This window comes from Chelonoidis abingdonii, chromosome 17, assembly GCF_003597395.2.
Source record: "Chelonoidis abingdonii isolate Lonesome George chromosome 17, CheloAbing_2.0, whole genome shotgun sequence".
Lineage (NCBI taxonomy): Eukaryota > Metazoa > Chordata > Testudines > Testudinidae > Chelonoidis > Chelonoidis abingdonii.
This window is the reverse complement of record NC_133785.1, coordinates 10893825-10911226: the sequence shown is the minus strand read 5'-3', so window position 1 is coordinate 10911226 and position 17402 is coordinate 10893825. Positions and strand designations below refer to the sequence as shown.

The window sequence follows — 17402 nt, the reverse complement described above, 5'->3', positions numbered from 1 at the left end:
ATGAGCCAGATAAGCAAAGGGCCAGCAAGGTGCCCACGAATAATGACAGGCAGAGAAAGACCCCCTTGTTGCCACTTGGATGAGCTGGGCTGGGCACATCACCCAGCCCAGGGCATTGAACAGTCTGGGCATCGTGACCTTCTCTGACTCACTACACTGGCGAAGTGCCCACCATGGCGGTCAGAGCCACGGAGACCACAGGGTTATAGCGGGCGGCAGGGTGGGGGCACAGAAGAGAGATGTGTGCCTGTCGACTGCCCCACCACAGTGAGGCCCTGCACGTCTCCCACCCGCTCTGTGGCCCACGCTCAGCCTGGGATAACAGCCCCCATGGGTGGCTTTCCAGGCCACATGGAGTCGTAGCAGTTTAGGGCCGTTGGGCTCCATTAGCTCATCAAGGCTGACCTCCTGGATGGCACAGGCCAGAGCTGTCACCCAGTCCCCCTTCTTGCCACCCAGTCCCCCCTCACTTGAGTTGGATGAAAGCATCTCCCAGAAGGGCAGCCAGTCTGGGCCTGGAGCCATCAGGTGATGGAGGCTCTACCATGTCCCGTAGGGACATGTGCCGATGGTTACTCACCCTGTGCTGAGGTGGAGGGGAGCTGAGTAAGCAAACTGCACTGAGGCACGCCTCAGCCTCCATGTCACTGCAAACAGCCCATCCCGGCGCTCTTCCCCAGAGGGGCAGCAATGTACTGAGCGATCCTCAGTAAAGGCAGCTTCTCAGCCTGAAAGCCAGCTCGCTCGCTGGCCTGTGGGCAAAGAGCTTGCTGGGTCACCGATCCCAGCAGGACACGTGCCCATCGGACCCATGGCACCCTCCAGGCTGGCAGCACCGACAGAGAATCTGCCCCCACAAAGCCACAACCCTTCGTGAACTGCACGGGACCCTGCCTGCTCTGCTGCCGCGTTACTAGAGCTCGGTGCCTGTGTGAGCCCCCCTATGCCCACTGTCACCCTAGGGGCCAGCGAACTGCGCACAGGGCCTTGGACTGGCACCCTCTAGAGGGGACAGGCCCCCATGTCCCAGTCCCACCCACCCCCAGCCAACCAGGCAGTCCACCCTGCCCTGGGGCTGGCGCAAAGGGCAAAGGCTCCATCTCCCAGCTGGAATAATTTCTGTTGCTAGAAGCGATAGGAGGCAGGAGCTTGCTACAGATGGCTGCTCCCCGGGGCTGGCAGCCTCCCTGTGCATGAGCCTGAGGGGTGGCCAGCCGCCCATGAAGCACTGGGGGCCCCTTGGGTGGAGTTTACTTTACCAGCCCACTGGAGCAGTGGGTGAAGGGGGCGGCATTCAGAACAGTAGAAAGGGCTGGCAAAGCGCCTGGGGGGGGCGTACGGGGCTGGTTGTGTATGGGAGGGATGTATAAGTCTTTAAAGCCTGATTTGAGGCCTTCAGTAGCTCAGCCAGAGGTGCTGGGCCATTGCAGAAGTGGGTCGGTGCAGTTCTGTGGCCTGCGATGTGCAAATCAGACCAGATGAGCGCCATGGTCCCTTCTGGCCTTGCAGTCTATGAGCCTATACTGGGTGGGACGGAGCAGCAGTAGTGGGACGGGGCTAGGCGTGCGTGGGGGGAGGCTAGATGGGGGTGTGTGTATGGGGCTAGAGGGGTGGGTGGAGCAGATAGATATAGAGAGGGGTGTGTATGGGGCTAGAAAGAGCAGGATGTCTGGGGCTGGAGAGGTGAGCTAATCAGTGCATCAAGCACTCCCGGTGGGGGAAATGCCAGGCTAAATGGTCTCTGTTATACTGGCCCTGGCAGTCGTCCTTTCCATGAGCTCATATCCAACGGGGTCATCACTAGGCACTGAACTAAAATCTTCACAGCCACAGCCCAGACCTTGGCCTCTTGAGCTAAAGGAGTCGCAGAAGAAGGTTGTTAGCTTCTGTATCGCACAAACTGCCCAAGGAGGGCAGCTCGCTCTCACTCACCCACCTATTTGCTACAAGGTTGGGCATTTGGACTCCTGGCTTCTAACCTCAGCTCAGGACGGGGCTGGCTCCAGGGTTTTTGCCCCCCTCCCCAAGCAGCGGGGAAAAAATAAAAAAAAGCTGTGATCGCGATCGGCGGCACTTTGGCAGCAGCTCAACTGCGCCGCTTCATTCCTTGGCGGCAATTCGTTGGCAGGTCCCTCCCTCCCAGAGGGACCAAGGGACATGCTGCCGAATTGCCGCCGAAAAGCGGGACGTGCCGCTCCTTCCCCTTGGCCGCCCCAGACACCTGCTTGCTGGGGGAGGGGGGAGGAGTTGCTCCCTATCTGGTACTGGGCCAAACCCAGCTGTGGTTTTGTCCAGTATCAGCCAGGGAATGCTGTCTTTACCAGTGTACCGCTCATCCTGCGGCGTGGCCTCCTGTGCATGTGTCTAGGCCATTTCAGCAACATGTTTCCGGACCATGCGTGGCCACCCTAGGGAGTCAGGCTGTCACCCCAGCTCCAAGTGCAGCTCTACCCAGGCACTGAAAGCCAAGGGGGCTCCCCGCTGGCTAAGCCTAGGCGACCCTTCAAGTGTAGGCTGCCAGAGCTGTGTTGCTCAGACACATCCACAGCTGTGGAACAGAGCTTTGCCCACTTGACCCCGGTGCAGCCTCAGCTGGATGCATGCTGGGGTCGTTGGCAGCCTGGGCTCTCCCTTGAGCTTGGCTTTGCCATGCTGCCCTAAGAGCTCCCCAAGGAGCTTTGCCAAGGGACCAATACACCTCAGCTTGCTCTGAGCAGGCTGTGCTGTGTCCCGGCAGAGCCTCCCCGGGTGCGTGGCTCCCTGAAGTGTGCTGTGTCGAGCGCACAGCATGATACGGGGGGTGGAGCCAGCAGGCCGGGTCGGGGAGCTGAAGAGCTGTAGAGCTCACCCTCGTGGGTGCCTAAGTGGTGGGCTGGGCAGAGGCGTGGGGATCCTGCTGCAGGCCGGTGGAGAGGCCAGGGTAGCACATGCCCTGTCAATCAGGGACAGCCTTGAGAGTGGCAGCACAGCAGAGTGGAGTGACTGATGTGGTAACGTGCATGTGTGTGTTTATTGGCCTCCCACTAACATGGGTTTGGAAGTGCAGCGAACTATTATCCGCAGAGAGTAGAAAAGGGGAGACCAGACCCATTATCTCCTAGCCCAAAGCCTGTCTCCTAGGCCCTAGGCAGGGTGGGTCAGTCCTAGCCCAGAGTGACAGGGCTGAGAGTCATGCGGCAGGCACAGCTGCAGAGTATTGTATTAATTCTCTTAACGCACAGAGGGAGCTGAATTATTAATGACCCCGGCAGCATAACGAGCTGGTGGTAGCGGCTCAAGGAGCTGCCATGCCAGATTAAAATGTCCTTCAGATATTAGCGCCAACCCCTGTTCCCCAGCCAGGGGCTCCTGCCGCGTTCTGCATGTTAACACACATCTCCCCGGTGCTGAGACATGGCTGCTTCTGGAGTGGGCGGCAGGGGCTGTTTACACAGGGATCTCTTGCCTGGTGCTGAGATACAGTCTCCTGTGCGGTGGAGTGCGCTGAGGGGGTGTTTATTCCGGGGGCCTGCTGTGGAACGTCCCAGCTAGTAACACCCAGGCAGCATTCCACTAAAGCATCTCCGCCCAGCGCCAGGCACCTGTCTGGGTTTGGAGCCAGCTGCCGCAGGGCTGAGCAGAGACCTGGCGCCTCATGCAGCAGCCAGGCGCCCTGGTCCTGGGGACAAGACTTAATGCCAGTCGGTTGGTGTGTGGGGTGAAGGGAGCCTCCGTCTGGTCACTGTCAGCAGTGCTGCCTGGAGGATGTAGGTACCAGTTGGTCTGCAGGTACCCACAGGGTCTGTCTGGGGGATGGCGCCCTGTATTCAATCCCCTGCCCTCCCTAAATCAGCCACCCCCCCTCCGGCCCAGCTCAGAAACACCCCCCCCCCAGAGGGGAAAGACTCCATGACTCATTCCCCCCCACGCCCCGATTCCATGTAATCACACCCTAGCTCGCTAGGCTTCCTGAGCGGACAAGAGCATGTTCTATTTGCATAGAAGCTACTTGTAAGCCACGATTTTCCTTTCCGATGGGAGGGTGTGAAATTTGAACATGGAGGCTGGAGTCAAAGGGAGAGCGATGCTGCGCCATCTGCACCCGCTGTCCCTGCTATCTCAGCCCTGGACACTCTCCCCCCACAGCTCTGCTGGTGCCCCTTAGCCCTGCCCAACAAAAGGCTGCTGGTTGGGACTGACGGGCTTCGGCTGAGTGGGGTGCACCCCACAGCCAGTGCTCCCCATACAGAGGCAGCCACAGAGTGGCAGTTCGGAGTTTCTCCAGCAGGGGGCAGGCTGCCCCCAATTCTCTGGTCTTGTCACAAACTCAGCCAGGCGAGCAGTTAGTGAGATGAGTTTTATTGCCCAGCTGGGGCCGGCCCCTCAAGGACCCCGAGTCACTGAGTCTTTCCCAAAATGGCCTTGACTCTTCCAGCCCAATGGGGCGCTGGGGAGGGGCCCTAACGGAATCCCGCTTGGCAGCTCCTGCACCGCAGACTGTCCTCACGGATGTGAGGTTTGTTCCCGTGCCCTCAGGCAGGGGGGAAGGGATCTCACCCCCTTCCCCCAGCTCTGGGCAAACAACCCTGTAAACATCTGACACCCCTCCCCCCTAAAACCCAGCATGATTGCTTTGGTCGCTATCCACTGGGTGCCCCCTCTCACCACCTCTCCGTGCGGTGCCCCCACGGAATGCCCCATCCAGATCAACATGAGGCTTAGGGTCTCCGGGAGCAGGGGTGGGGGCAATCCATGGCTGGTCATACCCCTGAGTCCCCCCTCCTCTGAAGGGGGGAGGGGCGTACATATTTGGGGGCAGGGATTGGCAGTTAAGACAACAGAAAAGAAACCTGATTGCGCGTTAGACTAGCCCAGGGTTCAAGCAGCAAGAGGAGCCTCCTCAGCTGAGGGGTCCCCTGAGACAGCATTGCAGGGGAAAGGAGCCCCCCCCCCACAGCTGGAGGCAGGACCCAGGAGCTCAGGTGGGGCACTGTTCTGCCCCAAGGGAGAAAGGGGTCACGGTTGCGCCGGGGGTGGGGGACACAGCAGCTATTGGAGGGTATACAAAGCAGTGGCAGCCTGTGGGGAAGGTACCCCCCCGATTTGCTGGGTACCTGGGCTGGAGGCGCAGGGGGACAGCACCCCACATGGTGCAGGGGGGTAACTGGACTGGATGGGGCAGCGCCTCCCGGCTGTTGATGAGTATAATGCAATTGGCAGCAGAGTAAGTGGGATGGGTGGGGACAGCACCTCCCCGGCAATGCTTAGCCTCTGGGATCAGATGCCCCCTGGTGGAGGCAGAGGGAACTGCACCCCTAGGCTGCACGATGCTGACACACACGTGGGACCTCTTTGCAGAGTTATGAACTATCTGGGTGACTCCGGACAGGCCACTTTGCATCGCTGCCCTCTGTGGGGAATGAGCTGATTGTGTCCGCGGGCTCAGGAGCTAAGGGAAGGGCTCTGCCATGCCTGCTGCCTTGGCTGGAACCGGACCGGACTGCAATACACACACAAATGGAAGGCCCTGCATTGGCAAGGGCCTGCCAATGGGCCCACGGGACCCTGCATGGCCAATGGCAGCTGAGAGCAGGGGCTCCCTCCAGCACTCCGCAGGGAGGCAGAGGCCAAAGACCTGGAGCTGGAAAAAAAGGGAGAACAGGGGTGAGCAGCAGGGACAGAGAACAAAACGGGGTCTCAGGGCAGCAGGACATGCCCAGAGGATTCAGGGGGCCTGGGGCAAAGCAATTTCGGTGGCCCCTTCCATAAACAAAAAGTTGCAATACTATAGAATACTATATTCTCGTGGGGGGCCCCCGTGAGGCCCAGGGCCTGGGGCAAATTGCCCCACTTGCCCCCGCCCTCTGGACAGCCCTGCACGCTGGGGTCCTGGCTCCCACCAACACAGGATCTGGCTGAGGACCCTGCAACGCTGGATCCCAGGTGGCTAATCAATGCTCCCTCGGCCTGCCCAGGCTGCCCGGCCTCGCTGCAGATCCTCCCTGGGCGCATCACTCCCGGAGAAGAGAGAGTCTCTACAGCAGTCTGATCGCAGCTGGACTGGCTGGAGCTCACGGGGGGAGCTGGGGGGCTGGCACCCAAAGGCTCAGTCCTGGAGTTGCTGAGGCCTCATAGATGCCAGGGGAAAGTGTGGGTCTGGCACACCAACGGGGTCACAGCCAAAAGACTGTGTAAAGATAGGGGTGTAACACAGTCCTGTCAATCCATGGGGATTGCAGGACTGGGTGAGGGGAGAGAAAGAAGCTGGTGCGTCTCCTGCAAGCAAAGGGTTAAAAGTGGGCATGGCATGCCCTTAAAGTGACAGTGTGCCGGCTGCATCCGACACATGGGGGGCAGGTCTCTGTCCGGGATGGGGGAGGGGAAGCAGAATGCAGCGGGGGAGGAGGCGGGGCCTATTCGATTTCCAGGATGAGGTCATCCCCCTCTAGGTTCATGTCCAGTTTGACGTAGATCTTTTTGACGGTGCCGGCCACGGGGGAGTTGACCACGGTCTCCATCTTCATGGCGCTGAGCACACAGAGGGGCTGCCCCTTATCAACCTTTGCCCCCTCCTCCACCTTGATGTCAATGACCTTGCCGGGCATGGGGGCCCCAATCTGGCCCTTGATGTCCTTCAACACCTTGGGGTGGAAATGCATCTCCTGGGGGGCGGGGCAGAGAAACAAGGTTAGTCAACACATCTCATGCAACAAGGCCTTAGACTGGGCCAGACCTGTGTGCCCAGCCCGTAACATCAGACCAGAGTCTCTTCCAGCCCAGTATCTACTCCCTTGGCACCTTCATGGCTTGTGTGTCCTTGACCAGGATGGAGCGCAGCTGCCCATTGAGTTCGAAGAAGACCTCACGTTGGCCAGCCCGGTTCAGGTCTCCCAGTGCGAGGGCTTTGATATGCAGGGTCTTTCCACGTTCCAGCTCCACCTGCAGGGGGAGACAGAGCGTGGTGAGGCCCCCAGGGCTTCCTGAACCTGCAGAGAGTTGGGAGTCAATCGCTCTCGGGGAGGGGCGCTGCCTTGAGTGTAACGGACACAGTGATGTTTCCTGAATCTGCAGAGGGCCTGAGCTGATCATTCCGAGAATGGGAATTGAACTCCTCCCAGTGTCCCACTGATCCCAAAGGCCCCCCAAACATAGGGCTTGATTGTCTCCCTTAACCCCACACCCCACAATCCCCAACCCTCCCGCTTCAAACTTCTCCTCAGGCTCCCCTGGCTCCTACTCCCAGGTCCAACCAGCCCCCCCCCAGAACCTTATGTCCCCCTAGACAGCCCAGGGTGCAGGTCTCCCCACCCTGCTCTGGTCCCTCCCACCCTAACTCGCACACCTCGAACTCCTCGGCTATCTTGGGTCCCTCCAAGAAGAGGCGAGTGTTGAGGCACTCGACGGGGCCAAAGGTGACCGTGAACTCCTTGAACTCGTCGAACACCTTGGGATACATGGCAGCTGAGAGCACATCCTCGGGGGTGATCTCCTCCTCCTGGTGCCGCGTGCGCAGCTCCTTCTCCAGCTGCTGGAAGTCTAGGGCGGGCAGCGAGGCCCCCGGGCGCCCCTCGATCCGGGGCAGGTCCTTCAGCACCTGGGGAGAGAATGTCAGGATTCCATGCTCAGTGGCTGGAGCAATGGGAGCCCAGGGAAGGGGATACCCCTGCATGGCTCACCTTGTAGTGAAAGGGCTCAGGGAGGTCCCAGCAGAGGAACCTGATCTAGCCCTGCCCCCCCACCATGTGCCTGGGATTCCCCTGAAGCCCCACCCCACCCATTGCCCAGCCCCACCTTGGAGCGGAAGGGCTCAGGGAAGCCCCCGTAGGGGATCCCAGTGTAGCCCTGCAGGAACTCCACCACGGAGAGCGGGAAGGAGAGCTCGTCTGCCATGGCCTCCACCTCCTGCCGTGACAGGTTGTTCTGCACCATGAACTGCGCCAGGTCCCCCACGATCTTTGATGACGGCGTCACCTGCACGGGCGGGAGACAGATCAGTGCGGGCAGGCCCCTGTCCTGGGGCTGGTCGGAACTGGCGCCCCCTAAAGGGGAAGAGCCCCATGTCCCATTCCCCACCCTCCCGAGCCAGCCAGGCCCCCTGGTGACTCTAGAGGACTGTGGGCGGCTCTGACCTTGATGAGATCCCCCAGCAGCTTGTTGGCTTCGACATACGCCTTCTTGACCTGCTTGAACTTGTTGCCCAGCCCCATGCTGTGGGCCTGGAAGTGCAGGTTGGTGTACTGGCCGCCCGGGATCTCGTTCTCATACACGTCAGCATTGCCCGACTTCATGGTGGCCGTGCAGTCGAAGGCGGCATACAGGCCCCGTGCCATCTCCCAGTACTCGCTGTAGTCAAACACCTTCTCCATCTGGATGCCTGAGGTAGGGGAGAGGGAGGAGATGAGGCTCATCCTGGCTGCAGGGGTCGGACTTGGCCCACCCTGGCGGGTGGGACAGAGGCGGGGCTCTGGGACTATCCACCACCCTGAGATCTGGGCTCCACAGAGCATGGGGGCAGAGCTGGGCCATGCATCACCCTGGCGCTTTGGCCTAGCCCATCTCATAATGTTCTTAGACTGGATTGGGGCAGATGCCTTGTCTGACTCTGCACCCTCCCTGCTCTAAGCACTAGATCCCCTTCCCCTCCCAGAGCCAGGCGTAGAGCCCAGGGGCCCTGGCTTCTGCGGCTAGTACCTGTGTCCTGGCTGGTGCCCCGGGTGCAGGCCACCAAGGCGCCCATGCTGGGCTGGGAGGTCATGCCAGACATGGCATCCACGGCCACATCAACGATGTCAGCGCCAGCGGCGGCGCAGGCTAGCATGGAGGCCACACCCGCCCCAGAGGTGTCGTGGGTGTGGATGTGGATGGGCATCTCGGGGAAGCGCTGGCGCAGCGCCCCCACCAGCAGCTCCGAGGCGCGTGGCTTCAGCAGCCCAGCCATGTCCTGGAAGGGAGGAGAGGGCTGAGCGTAGGCATAGGGGGCAGGAAGAGGAGGAGGATGGGGGAGGGGTGAACAGTGTAGGGAGCAGGGAAAATGCAGGGGAAACCAGGTGTGTGTGTGGGGGGGCAGAGATGTGGGCAGGGGCTGTGGGAGTGGAGGGGGGAAGGCTGGGGCAGGAGAGGATAGAGAGGCAAGTAAGGCAGGGCGAGTGAGCTCCGGACACCTTTCCCCATGCCATGATGCCCCCCAAAGGATGGCATCTCAGTCCATGATGTCCTGGGCTATGGATCCCCCCGCCCGGGCTCTGCTCCCCAGTGCTGGCAGTGCCCCCACCCCCCCCGGCTACCCCAGTTCTGGGCTCCCCTAGGTACCTTGATGCAGAGGATGTGGGTCCCAGCTTTCACCAGCTCCTCGGCCAGCTGGATGTAGTATTCCAGGGTGTATTTGGTGCGGGTGGGGTCGGCCACATCTCCCGTGTAGGAGATTGCAGCCTCCACCACGCCCCCGGCTTGCCCCGCTGCCTCCATTCCCAGCAGCATGTTGGGCAGGTAATTGAGGGAATCGAAGACCCGGAAGATGTCCATGCCGTTCTCCTTTGCCACTTCACAGAACCTGCAGGACCAGGGTCACCCGGTGAGTCCTGGGGGAGAAGGATCCCCATGGGGACTGGGTGCCAGGACCCCCATGTAGAGTTATCCCTGCTGACCCACCCCACAAGTCTGGCGTCAGGGTGAGTCAGCCAGGTGACTCTGGAATCCCACCACCTTTTCTCACCCCCTCCGCTGGGGGGTCTGAAGCCCTGACCCTAAGTCCTACCCCATGGCTATCTGCTATCCCAGGCTTGAGCCCCCCTGCCCAGCCTGGCTGACGCCCTGTCGGCCCACCCCACCAGCTCACTTGAAGACGGAGTTGTCGGGGTAGTTGGTGTACCCCACGGCGTTGGCTCCCCGCAGCAGCATCTGGAAGGGGATGTTGGGGATAAGCTCACGGAGCTCCTGCAGCCGCTGCCACGGGCACTCGTACAGGAAACGCATGGCGACATCAAATGTGGCACCTGGGGGGCAGGGCAGAGAGGTGAGTAGGTGTGACCTGCCCCCACCATCGGTGTTACTGGTGGGTATTCCCAAGAGGGGAAAAGCCTATGTCTCATTCCCCCCCCACCCCCCCCGGGGACAGCCAGTTCTCCTCCCTGGGGCTGGATCAGAACCAGAGCCCCCTAGAGGGGAAAGGCCCCATGTCCATTCCCTGCTGTCCCCTGGAGCCAACCAGTCCCCCTGCCCTAGGGTCGGATCAGAGCCAGCGGCCCCTAGAGGGGAAAGGCCCTGTGTTCTTCTCTTACCTCCCCAGTTCTCAATGCTGAAGAGGTTGTTGAAGTTGTGGGCCACGAAGGGCGAGATCTTCTTGAGGTCATGTGTGCGGACGCGGGTGGCCAGCAGGGACTGGTGAGCATCCCGGAAGGTTGTGTCCATGAGCAGCAGCCCACGGTGCTGCCTCACGGCCTTGGCAAAGCCCTGGGGACCCTCCCGGAGCAGGACATCTCGGAAGCCAGTAGGGGGGTCACCTGAAAAGTGGGGAGCAGATTCCATTGCTGTAGGGTTGCAGAGATACCCCCCCCACACACATTGCTCCCTGCAGCCCCCCAAGGTGCTGTTACGTACACTCAGAACTGCTGGTGCTAGAGGGCGCTGTGCTGCAAGGAGTGGGGTGGGGATGCAATGGGGGGGCTCTCCCTTACTCACAGTCAGCGACTGACCCCGGCGTCATGCTAGAGGGCGCCAGGAGAGTGGTCACTGTATAAACAGCCCTTGAACTGCACCCCACCCCAGAGGTGGCTGCATCTCAGCACCGGGATGGGGATCCCTGTATATGACGTGCTCTGTGGCACTGACGCCTAGTAAATCTTTTCTGACTCCAGCAAGTCTGGGACCAGCTCCGTGAGATGGATTGGACAGCTGAGCCGTGGGCCTGAGGTTCCCAGCGCCTGTGACCGATGCGCAGGGCTGGCTTTAATTAGCCAGGATGGCAGCCACGTCAGGTTATTATAGCTGTTTATTTCTTTGTTGGCTGCTAATCCTCAGCCTGAACCAGGCATTAAGAGAATGAACAACAGGGGCTTACATCTCATTAAGGTTCTCCCAAGCAGCCTGGTAAATCCGTTTTGAGCTGATAGACCCCTAAGTTCTCCCTCCCCAGGCCAGGGAGCAGCCTGGAGGAGAATACAGCACAGCTAATGCTTTGCCGAGCAGCCCGGCAAATAGGACAGGCAGCCACCGAACTTGGAGCGCTGACTCCCAGCCCTCCCCTCACCAATCCACTAGACCCCACTGCCCTCTGAAGGGAAGAACAGGGCAGAGAAAGGCCCTGACTCCTGGGAGCGGGGGAGGAAGTGGAGTCCAGCCACAAGGGCAGAAGGGACGGCACAAGACACAGGGAACCCAGGCATCCTGCTCCCCCTTACTCCATCCATGGGGGATGGAAGGAGATAGGGCCATCGTGTGGGACAGGAGCCCTGTGGGCAGCAGAACCGACGGGTGGGAGGTGCCGGGGGTGGGGCAGAAGAGGAGGGGACTCACCCAAAGGTACAGTGGGCACGACAGGATCAATGGGGGATGGGCGGGCCTTGACAGGGATGGGCGTGATGGGGCCGTTGACCATCACATGGCCTAGAGAGAGAATGTCAAAGTTAGAGACCACAGAGCATGGAACATGTATCCCGCCTCCTGCCATACCAGCTGGGGATCCCGACCCGGGGCCCACCCCACAGTACCAGCCAGGGAACCCACCCATGGCCCTCATGCTACGGAACCAGCTGGTGATCCCAGCCCTGAGCCTGACGCCGCGGCACAGGATGGACATTGTACCCATGACCCTGATCCGTGGCACTGGATGGGGACTCTGCCCCCTGGGGCCAAACCCGTAGTACTGGATGTGCACCCCACAGATGGCCCAGCTGAGGACAATGCCTTCTGGGTGGCTCCTGCCTTCTGGGCCTACCCCACAGTGCCGGCTGGGGATCCTGCCCCTGTGGCCAGATGTCATGGTACCAGCCAGGGACCCCACCCATGGCCCTGTGGTACTAGCCGGGGACCCTATGCCTTGAGCCTGACCCCGCAGTACTGGAAAGGGACCCTGCTTGGGTCTGGCTGGGGATCCCACCCATTGGCCTGAGCCTGTGGTTCCAGCTTGGGGCCCGTACCCAGATAATGTAGCAGCTTCTGGGCCCTGTTCTGGCCCGGGCGCAGATTGAAGAGTTCAGGGTTCTCGTCGATGAACTGTGTGTCCACCGTGCCCCGCAGGAACTGGTCATTGCTCAGCACGTTTTGCAAGAAGGGGATGTTGGTCTGGGAACAAACAGTAACAGGCTATCAGCATGGCTCTGGCATCCTGTGGGTTAAATCCAGGCATTAACCCTTCCCCTCCTGGCCCCAGCAAGCCCGGGCCCAGAGCTGGATGCTAGGATGGAAGAGATGAGACCTAGCGCTATCTATGCTGGGGCTTTGGTTGGCTTCACTACCTTTCCCCAGGGTGTGAATTTTGTCACCCCCACTCCCCCATCGAGGTTGAGCTACATTTTAGGTGCAGACCAGGCCTGAGGCTCCGAAAAGGAGGGAGTTGCCTCGATTGTTACTGACACAGTGATGCTGCCTGAGTCTGCAGGGAGCCTGAGCTGATTGCTCACAGCTGCCCCAAGTGCTACTGAGTCAGCCACCTTCCTTCCCCAAGGGATTATGTCCTGGCCTGCTGCCAGGGTGATGTACACCAGGAGAGGCGCTCCAGAGGAGAAGTAACGCCTGTGTAGCTGGTTATTAAAGCCTCTTACTCCCTTTGAATCAAATATGTAAACGGTTGTTACAAGGAGGGGGGAGAGAAATTGTTCTCCTTAACCTCTGAGGATAGGACAAGAAGCAATGGGCTTAAACTATAGCAAGGGAGGTTTAGTTGGACATCTGGAAAAACTTCCTAACTGTCAGAGTGGTTAAGCACTGGAATAAATTGCCTAGGGAGGTTGTGGAATCTCCATCATCGGGGATTTTTAAGAGCAGGTTGGACAAACACCTGTCAGGGGTGGTCTAGGTAATACTTAGTCCTGCCCTGAGTGCAGGGGACTGGATTAGATGACCTCTCGAGGTCCCTTCCAGTCCTATGATTCTATGATTTAATTCAGTTCTCCCTGCTCCCAGCCAATCAGCTCTCATGGCGCTGCAAATACTAACAGATCTAATGACAGATGGAGGCCCATCTAGTACAAGATGTGACAATGGTAGTATGGTCCGGTGGGTTAGAGCAGAGGGTGCTGAGAGTCAGGACTCCTGGGTTCTCTCCTCTGCTCTGGGAGGTTAGTGGTTAGAAATATGGGGGGAGAAGAGGAAGGGAACCAGGACTCCTTGGTTCTATCCCTGGCCCTGGGAGAGGAGTGGTGTCTAATGGTTAGATCGGGGGAGGGGATGGAAGTCAGGATGCCTGGGTTCTATTCCCAGCAGCACACTGTCCAGCTGCTTGTGTCCAAGCGATGGGGAGGGCCAGCTACCAGGCTCATGCTTGTGCATTGAGGGGGAGAATGGGGACTGGCTGCTGAATGGGAAAGGCTGGAGTAAGATGAGCCCCCCTGAGCGTTGTCAGAGCTGTCAAGAGGGATTAGACTCCGAGGAGCTGGACTGTGTCTCATGGGCTGGATGGACAGTTGCTGCTTGGGGAAGGGCAGAGCACAGGGGGGTAGCAGGGGTACAAGGGGGATGTGGGTATTGCAGAGTGGGGCTCAGGGGTCAGCAGCTACACTGGGATCTCCAGCCCCATAAACATTGGGGCAGGGCATGCTAGACTCCCCAGGAGCCTAGCCTTGAGGTCAAGGTGAAAGTGCTCTGGCTCTCACAGCTACACAACCACAGCATAGGCTGGAACAGTAAAAGATGCAGGACCAAATCTAGCCAGCAGAGGGCAGTGCCTCTCTCACACACCCCCTTACAAAGAAGGGGAAACTGAGGTTCTATCCCCAGCTCTTGGGAGGGGAGGTCTAGTGCGCTAGTGCAGGGGATGCGGTTAGGGAATGGGATCAGGACACCTGGGTCCCCTGGCTCTGCAAGAGAAGTAGGATCTAATGGTTGAGCAGGGGGTGAGGGTGGGAACTAGGACTCCTGGGTTCCATCCCCATCTCTGTTGCATGACCCTGAGCCCTCCTTGCACCTCCATTTCCCACTCTGCCATAGTGACCCTGACCTGACCTGCGAAAACCACACCGAGCCCCTGTGAGCAAACCCCTCCTCTCCTAACAACTCTGTTATTTAATGTGCTGCTGAGGTCCTTAAACAGCCCCCTCTGGCCATGGCCAGCGATCCTGGCACTGCATGCTGAGAAGCTAAAGGAGTCCTGATCCCAGGGCCGGGGGCAAGGCCTTCATGAGGGATAATTATCCTGCTGAGAACCGATCACCCTGCCCAGTGCCACCAGGGATGGGGATATGGGCGCTGCACCCTCCACCCTGTGCCCTCCTTTCAGTACCCCCATGCCCGCTCCTCTGCCTGCATTAAGAGATGCTGCACTTCTTCTGTTCACTCTTGTGTTAAGGCCCAAATGATGCTGTCTGCAGCTGGGCTCCCTGACGGCTGCCCACAGAGGGGCCTCTGCTGCTACCTTACCCACAACCTCATTTCCAGGAGACCGGCCTGCTGGGCTCTGGACTAGCTCTGTCCCTGACTCACTACATACCTGGCAGCCTTCAGGGCAACCTGGCTGTAGTTTTCAAATGGGGAGATGGAAAAACCATTAATTCAAAAGAAACCCAAGGCGAAAAAGCAGAGCTGGGTTCTGTCACATACACAGAGCAGGGCTGATTCACTCCAGCAGGGGGCAGCAGGACAGCTAATACACACTTCAAATAATACCTGCTGCACTATGAGCTGCTGGGAGGTAGGGAGAGAACCCAGGAGTCCAAACTCCCAGCCCCCCTACTCGAACCTGCTGGACACCCATTTCCCTCCTAGAGTAGGGGATAGACCCCAGGAGACCTGGATTCTCAGCCCCCACTCCCTCCAACCCACTAGACCCCAGTTCCCTCCCAGAGACGGGGCTAGAACCAGGAACCCTGCTCCCCCACTCTAACCGCCAGACATCAGTCCCTTCCACGATTCTGGTTAATCAACTCCCTGGCCAGTCAGTTAAGGAGATGCCAAACCCAGGGCTCCTGGGTGAGATTCTGTATCCCACTAATGGCTCATTAGCAGCCCCAGAGTGGGCCGGGCCCTATATCAGCTTTAAGGTTCCCTTCCCCAGAGCTCTTGGTGGGGGGTAGCAGGAGGCTGTGCCTCACGGAAGGACAGGGGGGCTTAGAGGGGTGAAGCTGGGTTAGAAAGGCAAAAGGGATCAAAGCATTGAGGGTCTGGGGGCTGTTTATACCGGGATCGGTCCCCATTCCCTGCCCTCCCAGCTAGCCTATCCCTCTGCCCTGGGGCTGCATCATAGCCAGGGCTCCCTACAGGGGAAAGGCCCATATCCAATTTCCTGACCTCTCCCTTACTCAGCCAGTCCCACAGTGGGTACAGTCTAAGCTAAATTTCTTCCCACCCTCTACGCTTGCCGCATTTCCTCATTAATTAATCCATCACGGTGCTCAGCAGCTAATGAAGGAAGAACATAAGCTAGGTGCAGGGAGAAGAGCCTTGGAGCAGGAGGCTCTTGGATGAAGGAGGTTTCAGAGAGGGAGCTACCCCCTCAGTTCCCATCTAATTCCTCACCCCCAGTAGGGCTGTACCCTTCAATCAGGTCCCCAGAGCTCTAGGAGTGAATGCCCGTCAGCAATGGGGCTCTGAGCCCTCCTCTTGCAGATACTGACTACCAGCCCCCAGAGCTGGGGATGGAACCCAGGAGTCCTAGCTCCCAGCCTCCCCCCCACTCTAACCATTACGCTCTGCTCCCCTCCCCTCCCCGAGCTGGGGCTAGAACCTGGGAATCCTAACTTTGTGTCACTACTGCTCTAACCATTAGATCCAACTCCTGTAAGTTTGAGCAACTGCATTTCTGCTCAGTAGGGGGCAGTGGTGTGTCCCCTCCCCCCACAGTATCATCTAACGCGGGGTCAGCAACCTTTCAGAAATGCTGTGCCGAGTCTTCATTTATTCACTCTAATTTAAGGTTTCGCAGGCCAGTAATACATTTTAACGTTTTTAGACAGTCTCTTGCTCTAAGTCTATAATATATAACTAAACTACCATTGAATGTAAAGTAAATAAGGTTTTTAAAATGTTTAATAAGTTTCATTTAAAATTAAATTAAAATGCAGAGCCCCCCGGACTGGTGGCCAGGACCCACGCAGTGTGAGTGCCACTGAAAATCAGCTCACGTGCTGCCTTCGGCACCCGTGCCATAGGTTTCCTACCTCTGATCTAACCCAATCCTAAACCTCTTAAACAGAAACCCCCTCATCACCCCCCTTGCCATAAATCCCATCACACACAGGCTTAACCTGGCCCCTGTTCGCCTAAGTGAACATCTGTTCAGCATCTGGCAGAGAGGAGAAAGACTCAGAGCCCCAGCTGGCATAAGCCATCGCTCACCGGGGGGGCTGGCAGAGAGCGCCTTCCCCTCCACAGCTCTACAGTTGCCCCTCTGTCCTAAACTGCAGTGCCCTGGGCTTGTTCCCCCCCGCCCCCAGTTCTACCAATGCCCTGCCCTGGGCTTGTCCCCCCCACCCAGGTTCTGCCAATGCTCCTCAGTGCTGACCCCTAATCCCCTGCCATCTCAGCCCCAAGGTCTGCAGTGGGCAGTTGTGAAGTTTGTCAATAGCGCAGAACTGCTGGGCACTCTGGTCCCCTGGGATCTGCAGCACATAAACTCCAGCCTTAGAAATGTGAATTGTGATAGGAGTCAAGAAGCTACAGACCTCAAGGGAAATCTCAGCTCCCTATGCTGGGGATTGAGGTGGCTGCAAACAGCCGGGCATTACAGGGCATTGGAAGGGGGGCAGTAATGTCTAGTGGTTAGAGCACAGCACGGCTAGGAATCAGACTTCCATTACCAGCTCTGAGAGGGGAGGGGGGTCTAGTAGTTAGACTAGAAGGGGCTGGAAGCCAGGACTCCTGGGTTCTGTTTTTGTGATTGGAAGTGTGATTCTGATTCCCTTTGTTCCCGCTCTAACCATTAGACTCCACTCCCTACCTGCAGCTGAGACCAGGCACCAGCCCCCTAATCCCCCCACCTGGTGAAAAAGGACCATGCACCCCCCCAAGTTGAGCTGAACTCCCCCCATCCTGATATATGGGGACCTGCACCAGCCTCCACTTCCCCATCCCCCTCTTCCCCCAGCTCCAGCTGCCAGCCTTGCACCCCGCCCCTTCTGACCCCCTCTGGTATACAGTGACGGTGCAGCATCCCCTGGCCCCTCCCCAGTGAAAGGGGACCTTGCACCAGTCTCCCCTCTCCTTTAGCTCCAGCTGCCAACCCCCCTCCCTGCCTCCTCTTATCCCCCCGCCCAGCTGCCACCTCCCCCATCCTG

General features: G+C 59.0%; 1 protein-coding gene across 5 annotated transcripts in view; it reads right to left on the bottom strand.

Moving 5' to 3' along the window:
• Positions 1 to 4316: 4316 nt before the first annotated feature.
• The window catches only part of PC (pyruvate carboxylase), a 248923-nt gene continuing 235837 nt past the window's right edge, over positions 4317 to 17402 (bottom strand). For all 5 annotated transcript variants that reach the window (XM_032804324.2, XM_075073286.1, XM_032804323.2 and 2 more), the window contains 11 exons: positions 12114 to 12258; positions 11491 to 11580; positions 10257 to 10478; positions 9815 to 9971; positions 9289 to 9529; positions 8671 to 8920; positions 8109 to 8353; positions 7771 to 7950; positions 7322 to 7573; positions 6778 to 6918; positions 4317 to 6641 (listed from right to left, as the gene is read on the bottom strand). In XM_032804324.2, the coding sequence (XP_032660215.1) occupies positions 6393 to 6641; positions 6778 to 6918; positions 7322 to 7573; positions 7771 to 7950; positions 8109 to 8353; positions 8671 to 8920; positions 9289 to 9529; positions 9815 to 9971; positions 10257 to 10478; positions 11491 to 11580; positions 12114 to 12258 (2172 nt within the window). In that variant the 3' untranslated portion in view covers positions 4317 to 6392. The remainder of the gene's footprint in view (positions 6642 to 6777; positions 6919 to 7321; positions 7574 to 7770; positions 7951 to 8108; positions 8354 to 8670; positions 8921 to 9288; positions 9530 to 9814; positions 9972 to 10256; positions 10479 to 11490; positions 11581 to 12113; positions 12259 to 17402) is intronic.